The sequence below is a fragment of the Rhodotorula toruloides genome (assembly GCF_000320785.1).
Source record: "Rhodotorula toruloides NP11 unplaced genomic scaffold Scaffold26, whole genome shotgun sequence".
Lineage (NCBI taxonomy): Eukaryota > Fungi > Basidiomycota > Microbotryomycetes > Sporidiobolales > Sporidiobolaceae > Rhodotorula > Rhodotorula toruloides.
The window spans coordinates 179,805-200,635 of NW_015622986.1; the positions used below are offsets into that span (position 1 = coordinate 179,805).

The window sequence follows — 20,831 nt, forward strand, 5'->3', positions numbered from 1 at the left end:
ATTTGCTGCGAATGCTGGTGCGAGTGTGCGAGTGCGAGTGCGAGTGCGAGATGCGAGCGTGCGAAAGAACTGTCTAGGTGCTGAGTGGAAGGGATGGGTATGATATCGTCGGTCGTTCCGTGGGCGACTTCGAGCGAGAAGTCGCATCTGTGCGAGCCCCAGCACAAGCACAACGTCAGTCTCAGCACCCTGTGGGAGGCAGCAAGACCCGCTCAGCAAGCCAGGGACGCACCTTTCTCTCTCCTCGCCTCATCCTCCCTCTTCCGCCTCTCCTCCTCCATCTCCCGCATCTCCCCCCTCCACTCCCTCACAACCCTCGCAACCTCCTCCCTCCACCCCTCCTCCCCTCTCCTCCGATCCCTTCCCCACTGACGCTCCACAACCTCCCCAACAGCCCACTCAACATCCTCCGCCACCCGTCCCACATTCTCACTCTGCCAGCACTCGTTAGGCGGGAGCTTGACGAGCGCGGAGAAGAGCGAGAGGAGGGACGAGAGACGCGGGATGAGGTGGTCGCGCGAATCGCCTCGGCTGCTTTTTCCGGCTTGAGAGGGAGGAGAAGGCGCGAGGACCCATCCGCGGACGAGGTGGATCACGAGGTTCGGACGAGAGAAGAGGCGGTATTCCCAGGGGTGGTGGTCGACTTCAGTTTGGGCGCGGGGTAGCACGGGCAGGGAGGCGTCCCATGATCGGAGGGAGAGCACCGTACGGAGGGTACGGTCGAGGAGGTCGTGAGTCGGTGTGAAGGCCTGCGGCGAGCGGCGGGACTGGTGATGGTGCGGATGCGGGTGCGGATGAGCGTGCGGCGGAGACGGACTAGGCTGAGGCGCAAAAGGCCGGACGAGCGTCTCGAGAAATGTCCGCAAGAACGACGTCGACATCCCGATCAACCTTGGGTCGCGGACTTGTCGATATGTCGGGCTCGGGCCTGCGGGTCGCACGGAAGGCGGGATGTCGGCTACCGCTGCGCGCGTCAAGTCGAGCAAGTCGAGTATCCGCGTCGCCGTCTCGCGGTCGAATTCGCCCGGGTCGAGGAACGAGACCGTAGGCTCCTTCCGCCCTGAGACGGTACGCGCAGAGGTGGGCATATGAGCCCATACGAGCCTGTACAGCGCCGAAGTCTGCCATACTCGTAGTCGGGCGATTGAGGCGGGTGAGCGCGACGAAGACGATTTGGAGAGACCGAGGAGGATCGAGTAGAGTTGCGAGGCGGAGAGGAGGGAGTGACGTGCGGAGGAGCGGGAGCGAGAGATGCGCGCACGGAGGATGAGGAAGCGGATTGTAGTGTAAAGGATGTGGGCGTGGCGGTCGCGCATCAGTCGGTGTTTCGGGGCGCTCGAGCGTGGAGGGACGACGTCGGAGTTGTCGAATCGCGCAACGAGGATCTCGATGTCCTCCTCGACTTTGCGGAAGAGCGGGTGGTCGACCGAGACGGGGGTCGATTTCGCTCCGTACGACTGCGGCGCCGATGCCTGTTCCTCCAATCCGGACATGGCCGACTCGAGCAACGCCATCGAGACAACTTCCTCGCCTTCGTCGGCCTCAGCAAGCTTGATCTCCTCGACGATCAGGTCGACTTCGTCCAGCGCAAGGAGCCGCCCGCGACTTGGCTCGCCAACGACGGGCGTGCCGAGACGCGCGTGGACGCGGCTCATGATGCGCGTGAGGAAGGCGAGGAGGTGAGAGTCGATCCGGTCGGCCGCCGTTCGTCCGTTTCGCCCGTCCTTTGCCACTCCCTTGCTTCCGCCCACCGTCTTCCGCTCCTTCGCCCGCTCCTCGTCGCTCTTTGCGCCACCGCGCATCCGCATAGCCCTGACCAACTTGCCAAACTTCTCGACCGCCTTCTCGTCCGCTCCCTTTCCTCCCTTCCCCCCCTTCCTGTCCCTGAGCGCCGCCTCGAACGCGACCATCCACGCCACATCTTCCTCTCCCCTCTCCCACCCCAACCCTTTGCCCATCCTCAACGGGTTCCCCGAAACACCTCGCAACTTTCTCCCCTCGACTACTTCTTCCCCCCGTGCGTGGGCGGCCCGGATAGCCCGCGAGAGAGAGCGACCGTATCCGCCGAGTTTGGAGGTGAAGAACGCTCGGTCGAGGTCGGTGAAGGCCGAGAGGTGGTTGAGGTGTAAGAGCAGGCGAGAGGTTTCTGCGACCAGTCGCACGATGCGGGGCTTCAGGTCTTGCTCCAACTCGACTCGCCACGCTTCGAGCTTCGACTTGCCCTTCCCCTCGCTCGGCGCGGGCGCAGGAAAGGCCGAGAGCAGGGCATGACACCTCGCACACGCGCTCCTCCACGCCCTCAATTCCCCCTCGAGGTCTTTCTGCCTGTACAGCGCGAGGCGGGGCGCGCCGTGCGTTGTTGAAGAGGGGAAAGGGGGGAGGGAGTCGAGAGTTGAGCGCAGGTGGGCGAGTTGAGGTGGATGAGGTTGAGGGGGAGGCGGAGGGCGAGTTGGCTCGACGGTCGGAGGGGCAAGGCGGGACGTCGAAGCGATCGGAGGAGGAGAGGGGATCGTCTGTGAGATGTGCAGGCGAGGTGGTGGGCGGAGGACTCGAGGAGGAGGAGGAGGAGGGGGTCGCGGGAGGAAGGGAGTGAAGGGCGGCGGATGCGGATCTGGGGGCCTGCACGGGGGCGGGTGGATCCATCGCCTGGGCCGCATCGAACATCCATCCACACACGAGCTTTCCCTCGAGCCTCAGATGGCTGCCTGCGAGAGTCGAGGTCGTTCAGGTCGAGCGAGGGGAGGAGACGACGCAGCGAGCCTGGGGCAAGCGAGACGGGCGAGCCAGGCGAGTGAGATCCCGTTCGAGCACTAGCAGGTGCGTCCAGCTAAAGCGAGTGTCGAACAGCAGACCCACCACGCTCACTCGAGAGCGTGAAGTTGCGAGCAGGGGGAACCAGCGACCCGGGAGAGAAGAGCGAGCCGCAACCTCGCTGGAAGGGCTGCTGAGTGGCTAGTAATACTGACAGCAATACTACAGAGCTATTCAGCATTACTGGCAGGCCTTCCAGCCAGCTCTCCCCGTGGACCCGCTCGTCGTCTGCTGCCTCTTGCTCTCCCGACTCACCCGCCCACCACGCCCAGCACTCGAGGGCTCACATCTATGCTCGCCTAGATGGGCAGACGGTCGCAACGCACTCACTCCGCCCAACAACCCCCGCCAACAACCCACACCGACTCGACCACCACCGCCGCCTCATCATCCCACGCCCACGCCACCTCGTCGAAGCGCAAGAGCGTCTCGTTCGATAACAACGCAGACGAAGCGAGTCAGTCACAGCCAGGAACGAGTAACACCCAGCCCGCGAGGAGGTGAGTGCCGTCGTCTCGTTCGCTCGCTCGCTCGCGAGTGGGTGCGGTGGTCATCGGGTCGTGCGGGCGCGTGTGCGGCTAGCAGGGCAGTCTCGCTGGGATGTATGCGTTCCCAGCAGGCTGCTACTGCTCCAGGGCTCGGTTCTGCACGACCACGAGCCAAACTCCCGACTGACACCCCCTCGCTCCTCCAGATCCCGCCGCACATCCACCACCACCTCAACCGCCGGCGGCCCTTCCACCTCCTCCTCCAACAACAACACTAGCGACTCTCTCCCCATCCCCTCGGCAAAAGCGCTCGGTAAACGCCGCGCAGTCTCTCCCCCTCCCGCTACCTCTCGCGCCGAATCCTCCACCAAGCGCCGCAGGACTTCGACCTCCTCCGCGACAGACATAACGCAAGGAGAGAAAGACTACAACCTCCGTGCCCGTCCCTCTCGCACCACCTCTTCCTCTTCTTCGGCTAAGAAACCCACGCCCTCGACGCGCAAGACCCGCTCTTCCACCGCCGCGACCAAGGGAAAGACTCCGATGCCTCGAAAGGGAACGCGCGCGAGTAAGGCTTTGAAAGCGAAGCAGAGGGTTTTGGAGGAGGAGGAGGAGTTCGAGGGCGAGGAGGAGGGGTGGGAGGAGGAGGTTGGAGTTGGAGAGCGGGAGGAAGGGGAGGGGGATGTGGAGATGGAGGATGTTGGAGTGGGGAAGAAGGGCAAGGGAGTGGAGGAGGTTGTGGAGAAGCAGGAGGGAGGAGCGAGCCCGACTAAGGACGCGTCGAGCGCTGCCAAGTCCTCCGACGTCGACGCGCTCGCTTCTTCCGACCGTGGCGACCACTCCTCGGACTCGCACTCCGACTCGGACTCGGACTCGAACTCGAACTCAGACGATGAAGACGACTTCGACGACGACGACGACGATGAAGAGATCGAGGAATACGAGACTTCGCTCGGTCTTCACGGGGAGGAACGTGACGGCTACGGGACGGAGGAAGACGATCTTGCGCATTCGGCGCCGAGGACGCGCTCGTTCGGCGCAGGCGAGGAGCAGGCACAAGAGCGCGAGGGGTTGATGGATGATGATGAGGGGGAGGACGACGCGGCGATGGCTGAAGCGGAGGATGCGTTGTTCGGTGCGCTTGCGGGTGCCGCGCGCGGGGGAGCCGAAGCCGAAGAAGGAGGAGGAGCGGGAGGGGGAGGCGCATCGGCGTTGTCGGCCTTCCGCGCGCTGCATGGGATGATGTCGGGCGTCGCGAGCCGCCTCAAGGGCCTCCTCGCATCCCTCCGCGCAAAGGACGGCGACTCGACCGCCAAACTTCTCGCGCTGCAGGAACTCGCCGAGTTGCTGTCGATCTCGACGGAGGATACCCTCGCGGGGTACTTCCAGATCGAGGCGTTTGCGAAGGAACTCGTTGCGATCGTTCGTGGGGATTCGAACGGGATGGGCGGCGCAGCGGGAGGAGCAGGAGGGATGACGATGGAAGAGGCGTTGGCATTCGGGCTCGACCCGGCCGAGGCAGGCGTCGGAGGCGATATCGAGGAGAACGACGTCCAGATGATGCTCCTCGCGTGCCGGTGCCTCGCGAACCTCATGGAGGCCTTGCCCGGCTCGGCGCACTCGATCGTCTACGCTGGCGCCGTACCCGTCTTGTGCGACAAGCTCAAGGATATCCAGTACATCGACCTTGCCGAACAGACTCTCAGCACGCTCGAGAAGATCTCGGAGGAAGTCCCGTCGTCCATCGTGCGCGAAGGAGGCCTCTCCGCTCTCCTCACGTACATCGACTTCTTCTCGTTCCACGTCCAGCGCACGGCAGTCACGGCCGCAGCCAACTGTTGCCGCAACTTGACGCTCGACTCGTTCGCTCGCGTCGTAGAGGTTATGCCCATCTTCAAGAACATCCTCGGGTACCCGGACCAGCGCGTCGTCGAGCAGGGCAGTCTCGCCATCGTTCGCATCGTCGACTCGTACCGCCACTATCCCGACAAGCTCGAGGAACTCCTCTCGAACGACCTCCTCGTCGCTGTCAAGGCACTTCTCAACCCGGACTCGACCACCGTCGGCGCATCGACCTACGCGCAGATGCTCAAGATGCTCACGACGGCGACCAAAGCCAGTCCAGCCGTTGCGATCAGTCTCGTCGAGCTCGAGATCGCCAACACCCTCTACCACCTCTTGACGGGCGTCGCACCACCCGAGTGGAAGACCGACGAGGGCAAACAGGTGCTTGATCGCGAGACGACGGCCGAGGACGACATGCTTGTCATGCAGAACCTCGTTCAGCGGCCGAAGGAACAGGTTGCCGAGGTGCTGAACCTCGTCACGGAGCTCTTGCCGAGTTTGCCCAAGGACGGGATTTTCGACTCGCGCGCGTTCGTGCCGGGCAAGGAGCGCAAGTCTGCGGCGGCAAAGACGGTTGTCAAGCAGGAGGAGCTGTCGGCGACGGTCAAGCGCGAGGAGGAGACGCCCGACCTCAATGTTGTGGCTGGATCGTCGTCAACCTCAAAGGCCGCCGCCGCTTCGCCCGACCTTGCCGCCGATGTCAAGATGGAGGGATCGGACGACACGCCCGCCTCTGCCCTCGCTGGCTCGTCGTCCGCCGCAGCGGGCTTGCTCTCGGCGCCTCGACTCGGCCGGACCAGCTCGTCCTCGACTACACGCTCAGGCCGAAAGTCGCGCGACCCGGCAAAGGAGGCACTCAAGGCCAAGCGGTTGGAGCTCGTGTCGCTTGACGCGCCGGCCTCGCGGAAGCTCGTCTTCAAGCGCTACGTCGCGCTCCTCCTCCCGACTCTCGTCGATGTCTACGCCGCGACCGTCAGTCCGCAAGTCCGTACGCGCGCGGTCCTCGGCTTGCTCAAGATGGTCAACTTCTGCGAGGAGGATCACCTCGCCGACGTCCTCCGCAACGTCCCCTTCGCCGCGTTCATCTCGGCCATCCTCTCCTCGCGCGAGAACCCTGCCGCGCTCATCACCAACGCGCTCCAGCTCGTCGAGCTCCTCCTCGTCAAGATGCACGACGCGTACCAGTACACGTTCCGTCGCGAAGGCGTCATGCACGAGATCGCTCGACTCGCCGACCAGCCTCTCGTCAGCCAGAAGTCGAAGCGCTCGTCGCCGTCCCGCACGCCGCTCCCTGACGGGTCGACGTCTGGCGCAGCAGCTCCGTCAGGGCTTTCGCGCGCTCTGCAGGGCGCAGCAACCAAGACGGTGCTCAGCCCGTCAGACGCCCAGGCGCAAGACTCGATGATCCTCCGTGCCCGCCACCTTAGAGACACGTACGGCGCAGCCGACACCGAGCCTGCCGTGCGCGCACAAGGCGTCCTCGACCGCATCAAGGCGCTCGTCGAGCACCTCAACGGTGTTGCGCATGCCGAGGCGAGCGGTGCGAAGGCGGTTGCCAAGGTCGAGAAGGAAGCAAGGGAGGCGCTTGATGAGATCGCCGAGCTGTTTGCGGACGAGAAGAACCCGCTCAGCAGTTTCGAGATGATCGAGAGCGGGCTCGTTGAGGGCTTGCTCAAGTTTGCGACCGAGACGGGCGACGGTCCTCGTGCGTCTGTCTCGTTCCCTATTACGCCCCTGTGTACTGACTTCGGCTCCATGCAGTCTTGCCCACGAAGCGCCAGGAGCTCATCGCCAAGACGTTCATGCCGCAGCTCGAGGGCCGACCGTCGACTCACGCCTTCGCGGTTCTCGTCAAGCGGCTGCAGGAGAGCTTGAGCAGGATTGAGGAGTTCGAGGTGGTCGTCGCAGCGCAGAGCGGGTCAGACAGTGCGTGCGATTCGTTCGCACTCGACGCTCCGTAAGCTGACTTTTGGCGTACAGACGACTCGCGCCGTGGCGGGACGACGATGCTCAGCCGCCAGCTCCGTCTGCGCCTCGTTGCAGAGGACGGCTCCGACATCCCTCGCTCTTGCACCAACCTCGTCGTCTCGATCCACGCCATCGCGACCTTCCAAGCCTTCAACGACTACCTCCGTCCGAAGATCCTCGCCGCTCAAGTCGCTTCCGACCGGTTGTCGTCCGGTTCTGCCGGCGGTACGCTCTCGAGCTTGCTCGCAGCGTTTGCAGCTGCCGCGGGTGCAGCTGCTGACGATGATGCTGACGGAGCGATCCTTTCTTCGTCTCCTCCCCCGCGACGAACAGAGCTAGGTGGGCCTGCCGACGCTGCTGCCGGATCCTCGTCTGCCGCCGGCAAAACCGCCGATGCATCGCAAGCCAAGCCCAAGCGCGACGAACCGAAGCGACGGAGAAGCTCGCGTCTCAGCGGCAAGGGCATCGACCCGACTCCTGATGCAGCCGAATCTTCGAGCGCGGCGGCTGCTCAGGCGGAAGCGAAGTGAGTCTCCCAAAGTCTGGCCATTCTGCAAGACCCCCTGACGCTCATTTCGCGACAGAGCTGCCCTCGAGCGGGCGCAAGCCTTGGCCGACGAAGAGGACGAGGAGGCTTACCGCCATGGCAACGGAGATGTGAGCCCCCTTCCTTTCCAGCCGGTAAGGGCTCTGTTGACAGACACCCACGCAGCTCTACGCCGGTCGTCTCGAGGGCGCGTCAGCTCCCAAGGATGACAAGCCTGTCCACCTCGAAGTCAACGACGAGGGCGAGAACGGAGGCAAGCTAGTTGCCAAGACGCCTGACGGTACCCGCGTCGCGACTCCACAGCCTGCGACGAAGGGAAGCACTTCGACGGCATCGCCCGGATCTGCGCCGTCTTCGAAGCCTCGCGCCTCGTACGCCGCAGCACTCCAGGCCGAGCCTACCGACTTCCATCTCGAGTTCACCATGGGCGGTCGCGATATCGACCTCGACACGACCGTCTACGGCGCTGTTCACCGCTACGAGTCCGAGCGTCCTTCCGGACTCGGCGGCTCGATGTGGTACAACGTCTACGAGGTCAAGTTCCGCAAGGTTGCTGGCGCCGCTCGACCCGACGAGGACGACGCCAACGCCCTCGGTGACCGTCGCCGCCGTGAGGGATCCATCTTCACGAGCATGCCGTCGTCGATCCCGAACGACTCTCAGCAGGCCAAAATCCTGCAGCTCCTGCATGTCCTGCGGAGCGTCAGCTCCGAGTACGGCGACCTCGAGTCGGACGGCCTCATCAAGCAGACGGGTCTGTCGGACTCGGCCTTCGTCAACAGCAAGCTCACTGCCAAGCTGAACCGCCAGCTCGAGGAGCCGATGATTGTTGCGAGCGCCTGCCTCCCCGACTGGGCCGTCGACCTCGCTCAGTCGTTCCCCTTCCTCTTCCCCTTCGACACCCGGTACACCTTCCTCCAGTCCACTTCGTTCGGCTATGCCCGCCTCATGCAGAAGTGGGTCGGCCAGACGCGCACCGACTCGAACAGGCGCAACGACGACCTCGGCATGCTCGGGCGCCTGCCCCGCCAGAAGGTCCGCATCTCGCGCGACCGCATCCTCGAGTCGGCGTACAAGGTGTTCGAGCTCTACGGCTCGTCGCGCGCCAGTCTCGAGGTCGAGTTCTTCAACGAGGTCGGCAGCGGTCTCGGACCGACACTTGAGTTCTACGCCCTCGTCTCGAAGGAGTTCGCTCGCAAGGCACTCGGCTTGTGGCGCGCTGGCGACCACTCGGACACGTCGGACTACGTCCACGCGAAGATGGGTCTGTTCCCGGTTCCGCTTGCGGATGTCTCGACCGACGCGGGCAAGAAGGCGCTCAAGATCTTCCACGTTCTCGGACAGTTCGTTGCCAAGGGTGCGCACGCCTCCGTCACATTCTATAACGGTGTTCTGTGCTCATCTTCGCCGCTGCGCAGCCTTGATGGACTCGCGCATCATCGACGTCAACTTCAGCCGGGCCTTCATGCGCCTCGTCCTCGAGCATGACCTCCCGCTCAACCTTGCCAGCATCAAAGCGAGTCTCATCGTATGCTTGAACTTAGAGAATTCCGCTGACGGCTGTGTACGCAGGCGGTCGACCCCGATCTCGGCAAGTCGCTTGCTCACCTGCAGGAGTACGTTGCCGAGAAGGAGGCTGTCGAAGCGGATGAGTCAAGGGTGCGTCGCCGTCCCTCGCGTTCGTGTAACTCGCGCTGACATTCGTGCCGAGCAGACGGAGGAGCAGCGCGTCGCAGACCTCGAGGCCATCCAGGTTCGCGGCGCGACCGTCTCGGACTTAACTCTCGACTTCACCCTCCCCGGTTTCGACCTCGAGCTCAAGGATGGCGGCAAGGATATTGCTGTCGACATCCACAACGTCGAGGAGTACATCGAGCTCGTGCTCGACTGGACGCTTCGGCGTGGCGTCCAGGCCCAGATCAACGAGTTCAAGAAGGGCTTCTCGACCGGTGCGTTGCTCCTGTCGCTCTCTTGCTGTTCAATACGTTGACGATGAGCGCGCTCGATGGCAGTCTTCCCCGTTCGCGACTTGCAGACCTTCACGCCTGCCGAGCTTGTCATGATCACGGCCGCCGTCGACGAGGACTGGTCGCTCGAGAGTGAGGCGTCTCACATTCGTCGCGCAGAGTGCCCTGCTCACTCATCCACGCGTTCTGCAGCCCTGACGAACGCGACCAAGGCCGACCACGGCTTCACCATGGACAGCCGCCCTGTCCGCGAGTTCCTCGCCCACATGGCCGGCCTTACCGTCGAAGAGCGTCGCGAGTTCCTCTCCTTCATGACTGGATCGTGCGTTCATCCGCTCCCTCTCTGCCTGTCGTCAGCGCTGACTTTCGCTTGTCTCGACTCGACTCAGCCCTCGTCTTCCGATCGGCGGCTTCGCAGCGCTCGACCCGCCTCTCACCATCGTCAGGAAGGATGGCGGCGACGCTGTTCTCCCCTCGGTCATGTCCTGCGTCAACTACGTCAAGTTGCCGGACTACTCGTCGGGCGAGGTCCTCAAGGAACGCATCCTGCTTGCCGTTCGCGAAGGCGCCGGCGGCTTCCACCTCAGTGCGTACGATGTCGCTGCTGTTTCTGGAGCGTAGCTGACAGCTTGAACCTTGACAGGCTGAGCGGCACTTCCTCCTCCCATCTTCCATCTTTCGCTCCTCACTCCGGCTCGCTCTCGACTTCCTCGTTCTCAGTGCGGTTCAGTGTAGACGCCCTGCCCGTTGTACTATCTTCGCTTTTGCACGCCTCCCTTCGCATCTCACGTTGCAATTCGTTCTACTCCGTCTCCGCCGCCGCCCCGCGTGCCGCGGCTCCGCCTGCTCTCTCGTGGTCGGCGTGTGGCCATGCTTGGCCGCCGCGTGAGGCTGACAGATACACCCGCCAATATCGCCGCCGGACGTTATCCTCCCGTGGGGCCGCCCGGCCGGGTTCGCGGAGGAGCTCTCGCGTCGTGCTTGCTCCTCGCGCCCCACTGAGCGCTGCAGGCGACCAGAAAGACTACTGCAGATTCACCTTGCTCCAACCGGGTCGACTCAGCGCTCGCCAAACGCCCGCTTCGCCTCCTCACCGCACCGCGGCTGCCGAAATCGCGGCACGCCTTGAACCCGCTCCGTCAGCATGTCTGTGTCGCCGGTGTCGACGCACATCGCAGCAGACGACGTCGAGAAGGGAGGGAACGACGTAGAAGACGTCAAGGGCGACGGAGAGGCGGGAGTACCGGAGGTTGCGAAGGTCGACGAGGAGAAGCCGCTTGCGCCGCCTTCGTTCCCTGATGGAGGGCGCAGGGCGTACATGACGACGCTCGGAGGAGTGCTGGTGTTGTTCTGCACCTTCGGGACGTCGAACACCTACGCCTCGTTCCAGGATGAGTGGCAGCGTGTGCGTTCCTCCTCCTCCTTCTCGCGCTACGCACTCAGATCACTGACAGTACGCTACCTGCAGAACCAACTGAAGGACTACACGCCAAGCAGCATCGCCTGGATCGGCTCAGCCCACCTCTTCATCCTCTTCATCATGGGCCTCCCCTCCGGCCGCCTCTTCGACGCGGGCTACTTCCGCTACCAGTTGCCCATCGGTTCGCTCCTATGGTGCCTCGGCATCTTCATGCTGAGCTTGTCGACCGAGTACTACCAGCTCTTCCTATCCTTCTCCGTCTGCCTGGGCGTGAGTATCGCCTCCCGTCTCTTCGCCTTCCGTGTTGACAGAGCTTCTCGCAGATGGCGCTCGGCCTCGTCTTCTCCCCGACTCTTTCCTGCGTCGCCTCGTACTTTTCGCCGAAGAAGCGAACCGCGTTCATGGGTAGCGTAGCAGCCGGTGCAGCGCTCGGAGTGCGTCGCTCATCCTCCTATCCCGCTCGTTCCGGACTGATCTGTACGCCTACAGGCCGTCGTCTTCCCCATCATCACCAACCACGTCTTCCCTCGGCGAGGCTTCCCCTTCGGCATCCGTATCCGTTCGTCCTCCCTCCCCTCCTTCTCTCCTCCGCTAACCCTCCTCCTCGCAGTCGCCTACATCCACGTCGCCCTCCTCCTCCTCGCCAACATCCTCATGCGACCCAGGAACGACATCCCCCCTCGCAAACCTCCTCCAGCGCTACCGCTCATCTCGAGCTTCCTCAAGCAGCCGGCGACGTGGTGTGCGTGCTTGGGATGCGCGTTCGTCATGCTGGGCGTGAGTGGTCGCTTTCGTTTGCTAGAGATGAGCGAGGCTAACGAGTTGGCCCTGATAGATGTTCATTCCGATTTTCTACGTCCAAGTGTTCGTCCAGGACCACGGCGCGAGTCCTACAGTCGTGACCTACGCCGTACGCCTCCCTCTCCTTCCATTCCCTCACACCCTAAGCACTCACACCCCTCATCACGCAGCTCCCAATTCTCAACGCCGCCGCCTGCCTCTCCCGCGTAAGCATCGGCGTCGCAGCCGACAAATTCGGAAACTTGACCGTTGCCGTACCCGTCACGACGCTCATAGGCGGGATGATTTTCGCCATGCTTGGGGCGACGTCGACGGGTGGAGCGGTCGCGTTTTGTGTCGTGTTTGGGGCGGCGAGTGGGGCTTGGGGTTAGTGCCAGCTCCTCCCCCGAGAAGGAGAAGGGGAGATGCTGATCTTGGTGTGGTGAACAGTGACGATCATGGCCCCGTCGCTCATCTCGCTCTCCGCAAGCGTCCGCGAATTCGGGTGTGTCCTCTCCTCCCTCCCGCTCCTCCTTCGCTCCTCCCGCTAACTCACTCCGTTTCCCTCGCAGTGTCCGCGCCGGTCTAGGCTTCCAATTCGTCGCCCTCGCCTCCCTCATCGGCTCCCCAGTAGCCGGCGCCATCTTGGGTGCGACGCCCCGAACCTCTTCAGGCGAGGCAAACTACCTCGGCGTCTGTGTCTTTGGTGGGTGCGCGACGTTGGTTGGCGCGGGGTTGCTTGCGGTTGCGAGGGGGTGTCAGGTTAGAGCGAAGGGGACGCAGTGGGTGTAGGTTTGTCCAGGGGGGAGGAGCAGAGGGAGGGGATAGAAAGGGTGTATGGATAGAGGAGGGCGGGTGTACTGGTATAGCATATCGGGTTTCGTGCATAGAAAGCGGTCGTGTTGGGCTGCTTGATCGGTGAGCGGGTGAAGCAGGGATGAAAGCGATGAGTCGAGGAGGTTGAGCCAGGCCAGCGACGTGGACCCGACAGTCCGGGGAGTCCCAGGCGACGACAGCGTTCCTCGGCAGATGTCACAAAAACCCTCGATCCACCCCGAGAGCTTCATCTCGTCCGCGAACAAAGGGGCGGGGAGGAGAGCATGCGAGTGCGAGATGACGACGGCATCGCGCGGCTCGCTGGTTCTGGGATGTGGCAGAGTCAGGCGAGTGCTGTGTGGGTGTAGGTCGAGCAGGGAGGCAGAGCTAGCGAGAGGACGAGAGAGGAAGGCGAGTCTGGTCAAGTCCAGCCTCCCCTTGTTCTCTGCCCAACGCAACGACGACTGCTGGACTCTGGCTGAGGCAACGAGATCGAGGCACACGCTGCTGGACAGTGCACACTCGACTCGCACCCCTACACACACGGCAAACCAGCGCGCCCAACCACCCTCGATCTCGTCCCAGACAACAACCCTCGTCTCGAAGCGATGGCGCCGACTCCACCGCCCAAGAACCCCCCGCCCGTGATCAGGCATCACCAGGACTCGTTCACAGGTGCGCACTCGCTCCTCTCGACCTCGTTTCGCGGCGTGAGGAGGGGCACGGTCGAGCGTTCCCCCGCTCTCTGCTGGGCCCGCACTGTCCGCGCACGCCGCTCAAGGCTCGTTCGCCGGACGATGAGGCGCGTCAGATCGAGATACGGGTGCACAGGGCGCGCATGAGCAACAGCGTCACGTCTCGAGGGGTGCTCGCGGCAGGACACTCGAGGGACTAGCCGGGCGGGGGTCGGATGACGAGAAGGCGAGGGTCGCCCTGCTCTCTCGCGCTGCGTGGACTGTCGAACGAGTGCCAGGGCGCGAGAGCGAACGCTGACAATGCTCTTGCACGCACCCTCATCCCCTCGAAACCCGCGTCTGTCCCTCTTCGAACGCCGCCGTCGTCCTCACCCGACCCGGCTCTCAACCTGCGCTTCTTCGCCCGCTTTGCGCCAATCTGCCGCACCCCTTACACCCGTCATCGTCCTAACTCGCGATTGCCGACCCCTGCAAACCGCAAACACGCCGCCGCCCAACTCGCACCTTGACACTCTCGTCTCGCCTGCTCCATCTCCGCGCACTCTCCGCCGCCCTCCATTTTCGCCCCGCTCCCTCCGATCATACCTCCCGTTCCCTTCTCTCCGCACCGCCAAATCAATGCCATCCCTCCACACGCACCGACATCCCTCGACAGGCGCGCAACCCGTCTCGATCGTCGGTCGACGACCAGGCTCGAGCGGGACTGGCGCATACACGGGAGTGCCGGCTCCGTTCAGTACGGCGGGTGCTGGAGCGGCGGGGTCGAGCGGCTCAAGGACTATTGGTGGACCGATGGCGCTGCAGAATCCGCAGGCTGCGGCGTATCAGTACCAACAGCAGCAGCAGCAGCGTCAGCAGGAGCCACCGTCTGCTAGCTCGTCCTCCCAGCAACAGCAGCAGCAACAGCAGCGCCTGAATTTACAGCCTGGACGGAGCGCGCCTGCTCCGCCTGGCTCGACGAACGGGCATGTCTACGACGCGGACAACAAGCGCAACTCGTATGGCGGCGGCGCAGCTCGTTCTTCTTACCTCCCTTCGAGCGGGCGACCGCCGTTCGCTTCAGCGAACTCGTCTGCGTCGTTCCAGCCTAGCCGACCTGCGCCGCCTGTTCCCGCCTCGTCCGCTTCGTCTGCCGCTTCTTCGCCCGCACGAAACTATCCCGGCGCTACCTCGAACCTCCCCGGCGGATCGTGGGAGATGGTCAACGACGACTCGTCTCCGCCCGCCGCGCCGCCGAAACGACCCCCTCATCCCTCGAGCGGGATGTCGCATTCCTACCGCGACATGTCCGATGCGCTTCCTTCTCCTTCGTCTTCTTCTCCCGCTTCTTCGCGCCCCAGCCAGCCTCCATACGCACACCACCAACCCTCGCATTCGATCGCCCAGTCCTATTCGCTCCTCACCGACCCCGCCACCTCAGCCGCAACAAACCTCTCGATGCTCGACACCTCCTCCTCATCAGGTCGTCCTCCCTCGCTCGCCGTCCCCTCCCCAGGCGGTCTCTCACCTGGCGGCGCAGCCCTCACGCACCGTCCCTCGAGCGAAGGGACCGACTACGTCTCTACTTCCGCAGCCGGGACGCGCGCTGCTTCGGCAGAAGGAGCGGCGCAGGGGACGAGTACGCCGGGCACGGCGAGTAGTGCGGGTACCGGGCAGAGGTATAGCGGTGAGAGGGACGGCGCGGGGACGACGAAAGAGGGGAAGAAGAGTAAAGGCTTTGGGAGCTTTTTCGGTGCGTTCCACTCCGCTCCGTTTCTCCTCGGTTGAAGCGAGCTGATGGGTGTTGGTGTGCGCAGCGGATGTCTTTTCGAATACGGGAGGAGGGGGAGGGAGGAAGGTCGAGATCTCGACGCCTTATGATCCGGTTCACCTCACGCACGTCGGGTTCAACTCGGATACCGGCGAGTTCACCGTGAGTCTCGACGTCTTCCCTCAGACCCGCTCGGCCGCTCACACCGTTTCTCACCCGCAGGGTCTCCCGAAAGAGTGGCAGCAGCTCCTGCAGAATGCCGGCGTTTCGCGAGAAGAGCAAGCGGCGCATCCTCAAGCCGTCGCCGAGATCGTCGCCTTCTACCAAGACGCGACGAAGGGTCTCACCGCCCCTCCCGGCGCAGAGCAGGACGACGTCTGGGACAAGTTCCGCAAGGCGTCTGGGTCGGCGCAGGGAGGGCAGGGTCCGCCGGGTCCGGGTCAGGGGAACTTTGAGCAGCCGAGAGCTGCGCCGCCTCCGCCGCTGCGGAAGGCGCCTGGACCGCCGCCTGGGGTTGCACCGGCGCCTGCGCCTCAACGACCCGCCCAGCCTCCGTCGTCTCAGCAGTCACGGTACGAGCGCGAACGGTCAGCCGAGCGACTCGGTGCCGAAGGACCTGGCAGTCTCCCGACTTCGCCTGATCGACGAGCACCCTCGCCCGGTGAAGCGCTGTACCGCTCACAAAGCGCTCGGGCATCACCGACTCCGCCTCCTTCCAGCGCTGCCGCCTCGACGCTCAACAAGGCCAAGCTCGCACTCGAGCGGGCGCAGAGTCAGCGCGCGGCAGGGGGGAACGCCCTTCCCGCACCTCCTCCAGCTCCGCACCGTCCCGCTCCGCCTAAACCTCCCGGTCCCGCCGCGCAACAACAACTCGCGACCAAGCCTTCGCTGCGCAAGCCGGCGAATCTTGATGGGGATGTGGCGAAGCCTGGGGGACCTGGTGCGCAGCCGAGAAGGAGGGAGCCGAAGAGTAAGGGCAAGGATCCGGATATCGTCGAGCGCCTCAAGGCTATTTGTACGGATGCCGACCCGACCAAGCTCTATCGCAACCTCGTCAAGATCGGACAAGGGTGAGTGCGGTCGGTTCTTGCGCGGAGGGCGAAGTTGGCTGACCTCCTGTCCGCACGCAGAGCGTCGGGCGGCGTCTACACGGCGTATCAGGTCGGCACGAACATGTCGGTCGCGATCAAGCAGATGAACCTCGAGCAGCAGCCGAAGCAGGACCTCATCATCAACGAGATCCTCGTCATGAAGGAGTCGCGGCATCAGAACATTGTCAACTTTATCGACTCGTTCCTCGTCAAGAACGACCTCTGGGTCGTCATGGAGTACATGGAGGGCGGCAGCTTGACCGACGTCGTCACGGCGAATATCATGTCCGAAGGCCAGATTGCCGCCGTGTCACGCGAGGTCCTCCAGGGCCTCAAGCACCTCCACGAGCACGGCGTCATCCACCGCGACATCAAGAGCGACAACATCCTCCTCAGCATGCAGGGCGACATCAAGCTCAGTGCGTTGCTCTCGCTCTTGGTTGTCTCGCTTGTTGTCGCTGACTCTGCTCGCCTCACAGCCGACTTTGGCTTCTGCGCCCAGATCAAAGGCGACAACGCCAAGCGGACGACGATGGTCGGCACGCCGTACTGGATGGCGCCCGAGGTCGTCACGCGCAAGGAGTACGGTCCCAAGGTCGACGTCTGGTCGCTCGGCATCATGTGTATCGAGATGATCGAGGGCGAGCCGCCGTACCTCAACGAGGCGCCCCTCCGCGCGCTCTACCTCATCGCGACGACGGGCTCGCCGGCCATCCCGAACGCCGAGCAGCTGTCGGTCGTCTTCCGCAGCTTTCTGGGCGTCGCCCTCGAAGTCGACACGGATAAGCGACCCGACGCCGCACAACTCCTCCAGCACAGCTTCATCTCGAAGTCACAACCCCTTACGACCCTCACCCCACTCATTCAGGCCGCACGACAAGCGGCGAAATCGAAGGCGTGATCTGCCGTCCCTCCCTTTCACCTTCTTCCCAAGCCGTCTTGACCTCTCCGTACTGTTCCTATGTTCCATTCCATCGCTTCCGCTGCAACATCGCTCGTTTGACAGGCGACCGCACTGAACCTCAAGAGTGAGCGAGTGACTAAGCGACCTGGGCAAGACGAGCGAGAGCGTGTGGCGGGATGAGGAGGATGTTCGCAAGACTACGAGATGGTCGCGACGCTACACCCAGTCCTCGCCCCGGCGCCTCGAGCTCGACCGCGCCCGCCTCTTGCCCATCGACTTCTCGCTCATCGACGCATACCGGTTGTACCTCGCCGAGTCGTCCTCCGAGTCTGACGGGCCATGCGCGTCGTAAGCGGGCGGACCAGTTGCGGTTGAGCGGTAGGAGGGCGTCCTCGTCAAGCCGTACCGGCTCTTGCCGACACCTTCGTCGCTCGAAAGGTCGGAAGCCTCCGCACCTCCCTTCTCACGCCTGATGCGCTCCTTCTCTCGCCGGTCCCCGTCGCTGGCGGCACGAAGAATCTCGTCCATTGTGAGCGGAGCGTGCGAGGCTTCTTCGAGCGTCGAGTGGGCGTAGTGCTCCGGGTTGTAGACGATAGCAGATTCGTACTGCGGGACTAAAAATCAGGGAAAGGCGGAGAGGGAGGGGATAAACCGCGACGTACTTTGAAGGTTATGTAGCTGCGAGGGGGGAAGCAAGCATCGGTTTTCTCTGTCAGCCCAAGTCCTTCCGTGAACCGAATTAGACTCACAGAGCGTGCACGAGGCCTGGCAAGAAGCCGAGGAACGTGAGCAAGCAGCTCGCAAGCAGGTCGCCGCCTGCGCACACGAGGACGAGATTAGCTGCTATCGTCCCCGCTCGGGCGACGAACAGACTGACCAGCTCCACGCTGTAGGAACACTGCCGCAGGAGGCAGCAGCACCGAAAGAACGACAAGGCAAAGTTGGTACAGGTCGCGGTCCTGGGAGGGAGAAGTCGAGGTCAGCCTGAAGCAGGGGGTTCAGGGAAGCGAAGTCTCGCACCGACATCCACGACGTGACATGGTCGACTTGCGAGTCTCGCTCAGCAGCGGCCTGACGGTGCAGGTACGTCCCGTAGGCCATGGAGAAGCGAGGTTAGGAAGGTCAAGCGCAACGAGGAGGAGGAGCGGCTCGGTAGGTCTTATAAGAGAACGTGCAAGAGAAGCAAGGCGAGATGGCGAGGCGGCAAGCGAACCGGAAGATCCGCGGACTCCGTTTTCAGCTCGTTCTCCTCCTGTTCTCCTCCTCCAGAGCTCCCGCTCCAGCACAGCTTCATCTCGAAAAGCACAACCTCTCACGACGCTCACGACCCTGACGACCCTCACCCAAGCCAACGACCAGCGGCGAAGTCAAAGGCATGACCTGCCGTCCCTCTGCTCCTTCTTCCCAAGCCGTCTTCCGCCTCCTATTGTCTCTGTGTCCCCTTCCCGTCTCGTCACAATAGCAGCTGACGAGGCCGTGTTGCGCTGAGAGCGATAGCGACAAGGTCGAGTGTCGGAGCACGAGAGGACCGCCGTCCGGGAAGGAACAGCGGGCTGATGGCAAGACTGTACTGCTTCGTCTGTGAGGCTAAATCAGGCCGAGGTCGAGGCACGCCTGGTATGCTGCGCTGCACGTGAAGGCAGTGTGAGCCAAAGCGGATCATCCCGCGAAGTCAGGATGTGGCGGACATACTGGCGCTTGGCTTCGGCAACAGTCGAGCCCATCCCATCATATTCCCTCGTGTCCGTCACTCCTTGCCTCTCGTGCTGCTGCACCGTGCAGGAAAGCTCCCACAGCGGCTGGGGGGCCAGCCCGCCGCGACGGCTCGGAGTGAAGGTAACAGTCCGTCCACCTCGTCCCCTCATTCGCGGAGTCCACTCCATCAGCATACCAACGTAGTTGACCGTTCCGATAGACGGGATGGCGGGCGCCGCGGGCTTTGCGGCACGGACCGCCTGGACAACAACCGGGACGAGCCGGGAAAAGAGCAAATTGACGAAGAGTTGGAAGGCGGCGTGGCCCTTCTCGACGTGCAACTGAGCCAGGTAGGCCTCAAACATTGATGCCTGAACGAGAGGATTGTTGCGGAGCTGGTAGAGTTGGGCGGCGGCGGCTCTGAGCTGCGAGGGAAAGCCGAGGCGCGAGGAGATGAGCGCCAGTGTTTGGTTCGAAACGAGGTCGGATTTGACGAGCTGTTCGAAGCACAGGTCAGTACGGAATGTTGACTCGGCGCCAGATTTTGACTGGACTTGCCGTGCGGATTCCGACGACGAGACGGGGGAACAGCGTGTGTACGAGCAGCGTGACTTCTGCGCCAAGGAGAGCGTCGCCGACATGCTGCAAAGCGCTCCACGCATGGTCAGTCTTTGCTGCCTGTGCCGGACGAAACTAGGATGCGCACCTCGAGTCGCTCGTAGTCGAGCACGTCCTCGCCCGCGTTCGCCTCGAACGGTCGATGACGCGCACCGTAGAACGACGTGTGCGTACACCAAGCGGCGCCGTCAAGCGCCGGGATGGCGGGCAGAGGGAGTTGCGCGACTGCGTCGCTGACGGCGGACGAGGCGGGAGAGTTCTCGGAGGACGCCATAGCTCGCCAGGAGGGACGGATAAGGCGAGAGCTGAGCCGGGTTGTAGAGTAGCAGAGCGCACACGACTGAGGAAAGGAGGAGGACCAGCAAATCCCTCGACGGACCGGCGGGAGGCGATTCAGGCTGCGATTGCGAAAGCCGAACACGCCTTTTCTGCCGCTCTGCGTACGTACAAATTGTCAGCTCACAGAGCGAATCGAGAGAAGACGGAACCGCCGACCCACTCGTTCTTCGCCTTCGCGATCGTCGTGCCTGTCCCGACGAAAGTCTGCCCGCCTATTCCGCTCGCCGCGTCCGACACCGTGCACTCGACGACCCATGATGGATTGCGAGGAAGGTTGCCACTCCGCTGACTCTGGCTGAACTGCACGCTCCGCCCAGGACAACCCTTCTTCATCGACCACTCCATCAGCTGGCCGACGTAGTTGATGGCGCCGTTCGTCGAAGATACCGACACGAAGAGCGGGCGCAGCGCTTCGACGGTGGCAGGTAGCAGAGGCGAGTAGATGGCGCGAATGCACGTTCGCATCGCCTCGGCGCCTTGTTCTGCGTGAAGAGAGAAGAGGAAGGCTTCGAAGACACAGGCTTGGACGCCGGGGTTGGCTCGTATGGACGCCCCTTGGCCGTAGGAGCAGAGGATCTGTTCGGGGAGTCCGAGGCGCTGCGATATCTGGGCGAGAGTGATGTTTTCGACGAGGCAAGCCTTAACGAGCTGCGACGAGGCGAGGGTGAGCATCCCTCGTAACAATGTCTTCGAAGCTACGCACGCTTCGCACGCCTGTGACTAGCCGTGGGTACTGCTCGTCGATCAGCAAAGCGATCTCAGCGCCCAGGAGAGCGTCGCCGACATGCTGTTGAGCGAAGGGGGTTGAGCGTGCAGTGACGGTCAGGAAGCGCTCTGTACGCGCCTCTGCTCGTTCGTAGTCCAGGATTCCCTCTCCCTCGGGCGCCTCGAATGCCCACGATCGAGCTGAGTGGAAGGAGGAGTGCGTTCGCCAGGTCGACGCGGACAGCGCGGGGACAGATGGCAGAGGGAGCTGGGCAATTGCCTTGCGCAGGCTGGGACGTGCAGGCTCGGTGTCGACTGATGGCATGGTGCGGTGGCGCAGCGAAAGCGGGTGAGGGTCCGGAGAGATGGGCGCAAGATGAGGAGGAGAAGGC

At 63.5% G+C, this 20,831-nt stretch overlaps 7 protein-coding genes across 7 annotated transcripts; 3 read left to right on the forward strand and 4 right to left on the reverse strand.

Moving 5' to 3' along the window:
- Positions 1-73: 73 nt before the first annotated feature.
- On the reverse strand, positions 74-2,657 carry RHTO_04203 (uncharacterized protein; the record flags this gene model as incomplete). Its single annotated transcript, XM_016417871.1, has 3 exons — positions 74-147; positions 233-2,146; positions 2,222-2,657. 3 exons carry the CDS (start codon positions 2,655-2,657, stop codon positions 74-76), a joined length of 2,424 nt encoding a protein of 807 aa, XP_016270787.1.
- A 457-nt stretch (positions 2,658-3,114) lies between these two features.
- RHTO_04204 (E3 ubiquitin-protein ligase TRIP12) lies at positions 3,115-10,274 on the forward strand (the record flags this gene model as incomplete). The annotated part of the gene is made up of 13 exons (XM_016417872.1): positions 3,115-3,311; positions 3,506-6,849; positions 6,906-7,070; positions 7,125-7,638; positions 7,697-7,769; positions 7,825-9,016; positions 9,078-9,187; positions 9,232-9,318; positions 9,374-9,608; positions 9,672-9,758; positions 9,819-9,948; positions 10,016-10,212; positions 10,270-10,274. 13 exons carry the CDS (start codon positions 3,115-3,117, stop codon positions 10,272-10,274), a joined length of 6,336 nt encoding a protein of 2,111 aa, XP_016270788.1.
- A 496-nt stretch (positions 10,275-10,770) lies between these two features.
- On the forward strand, positions 10,771-12,618 carry RHTO_04205 (MFS monocarboxylate transporter; the record flags this gene model as incomplete). Its single annotated transcript, XM_016417873.1, has 9 exons — positions 10,771-11,031; positions 11,095-11,316; positions 11,370-11,480; positions 11,536-11,605; positions 11,657-11,823; positions 11,882-11,956; positions 12,018-12,213; positions 12,277-12,331; positions 12,399-12,618. 9 exons carry the CDS (start codon positions 10,771-10,773, stop codon positions 12,616-12,618), a joined length of 1,377 nt encoding a protein of 458 aa, XP_016270789.1.
- A 632-nt stretch (positions 12,619-13,250) lies between these two features.
- Positions 13,251-17,079, forward strand: RHTO_04206 (p21-activated kinase 1; the record flags this gene model as incomplete). The annotated part of the gene is made up of 6 exons (XM_016417874.1): positions 13,251-13,317; positions 13,993-15,069; positions 15,134-15,249; positions 15,310-16,157; positions 16,218-16,597; positions 16,658-17,079. 6 exons carry the CDS (start codon positions 13,251-13,253, stop codon positions 17,077-17,079), a joined length of 2,910 nt encoding a protein of 969 aa, XP_016270790.1.
- A 219-nt stretch (positions 17,080-17,298) lies between these two features.
- Positions 17,299-18,183, reverse strand: RHTO_04207 (protein of uncharacterized protein family UPF0057; the record flags this gene model as incomplete). The annotated part of the gene is made up of 5 exons (XM_016417875.1): positions 17,299-17,688; positions 17,745-17,760; positions 17,832-17,898; positions 17,960-18,041; positions 18,103-18,183. The coding sequence occupies 5 exons, from the start codon at positions 18,181-18,183 to the stop codon at positions 17,299-17,301; spliced, it is 636 nt and encodes a 211-aa protein (XP_016270791.1).
- Positions 18,184-18,669: 486 nt separating this feature from the next.
- Positions 18,670-19,669, reverse strand: RHTO_04208 (double-stranded rna binding domain-containing protein-containing protein; the record flags this gene model as incomplete). The annotated part of the gene is made up of 4 exons (XM_016417876.1): positions 18,670-18,709; positions 18,775-19,274; positions 19,378-19,419; positions 19,484-19,669. The coding sequence occupies 4 exons, from the start codon at positions 19,667-19,669 to the stop codon at positions 18,670-18,672; spliced, it is 768 nt and encodes a 255-aa protein (XP_016270792.1).
- A 119-nt stretch (positions 19,670-19,788) lies between these two features.
- Positions 19,789-20,764, reverse strand: RHTO_04209 (ribonuclease III; the record flags this gene model as incomplete). Its single annotated transcript, XM_016417877.1, has 4 exons — positions 19,789-19,831; positions 19,895-20,382; positions 20,438-20,521; positions 20,579-20,764. 4 exons carry the CDS (start codon positions 20,762-20,764, stop codon positions 19,789-19,791), a joined length of 801 nt encoding a protein of 266 aa, XP_016270793.1.
- Positions 20,765-20,831: the final 67 nt, after the last annotated feature.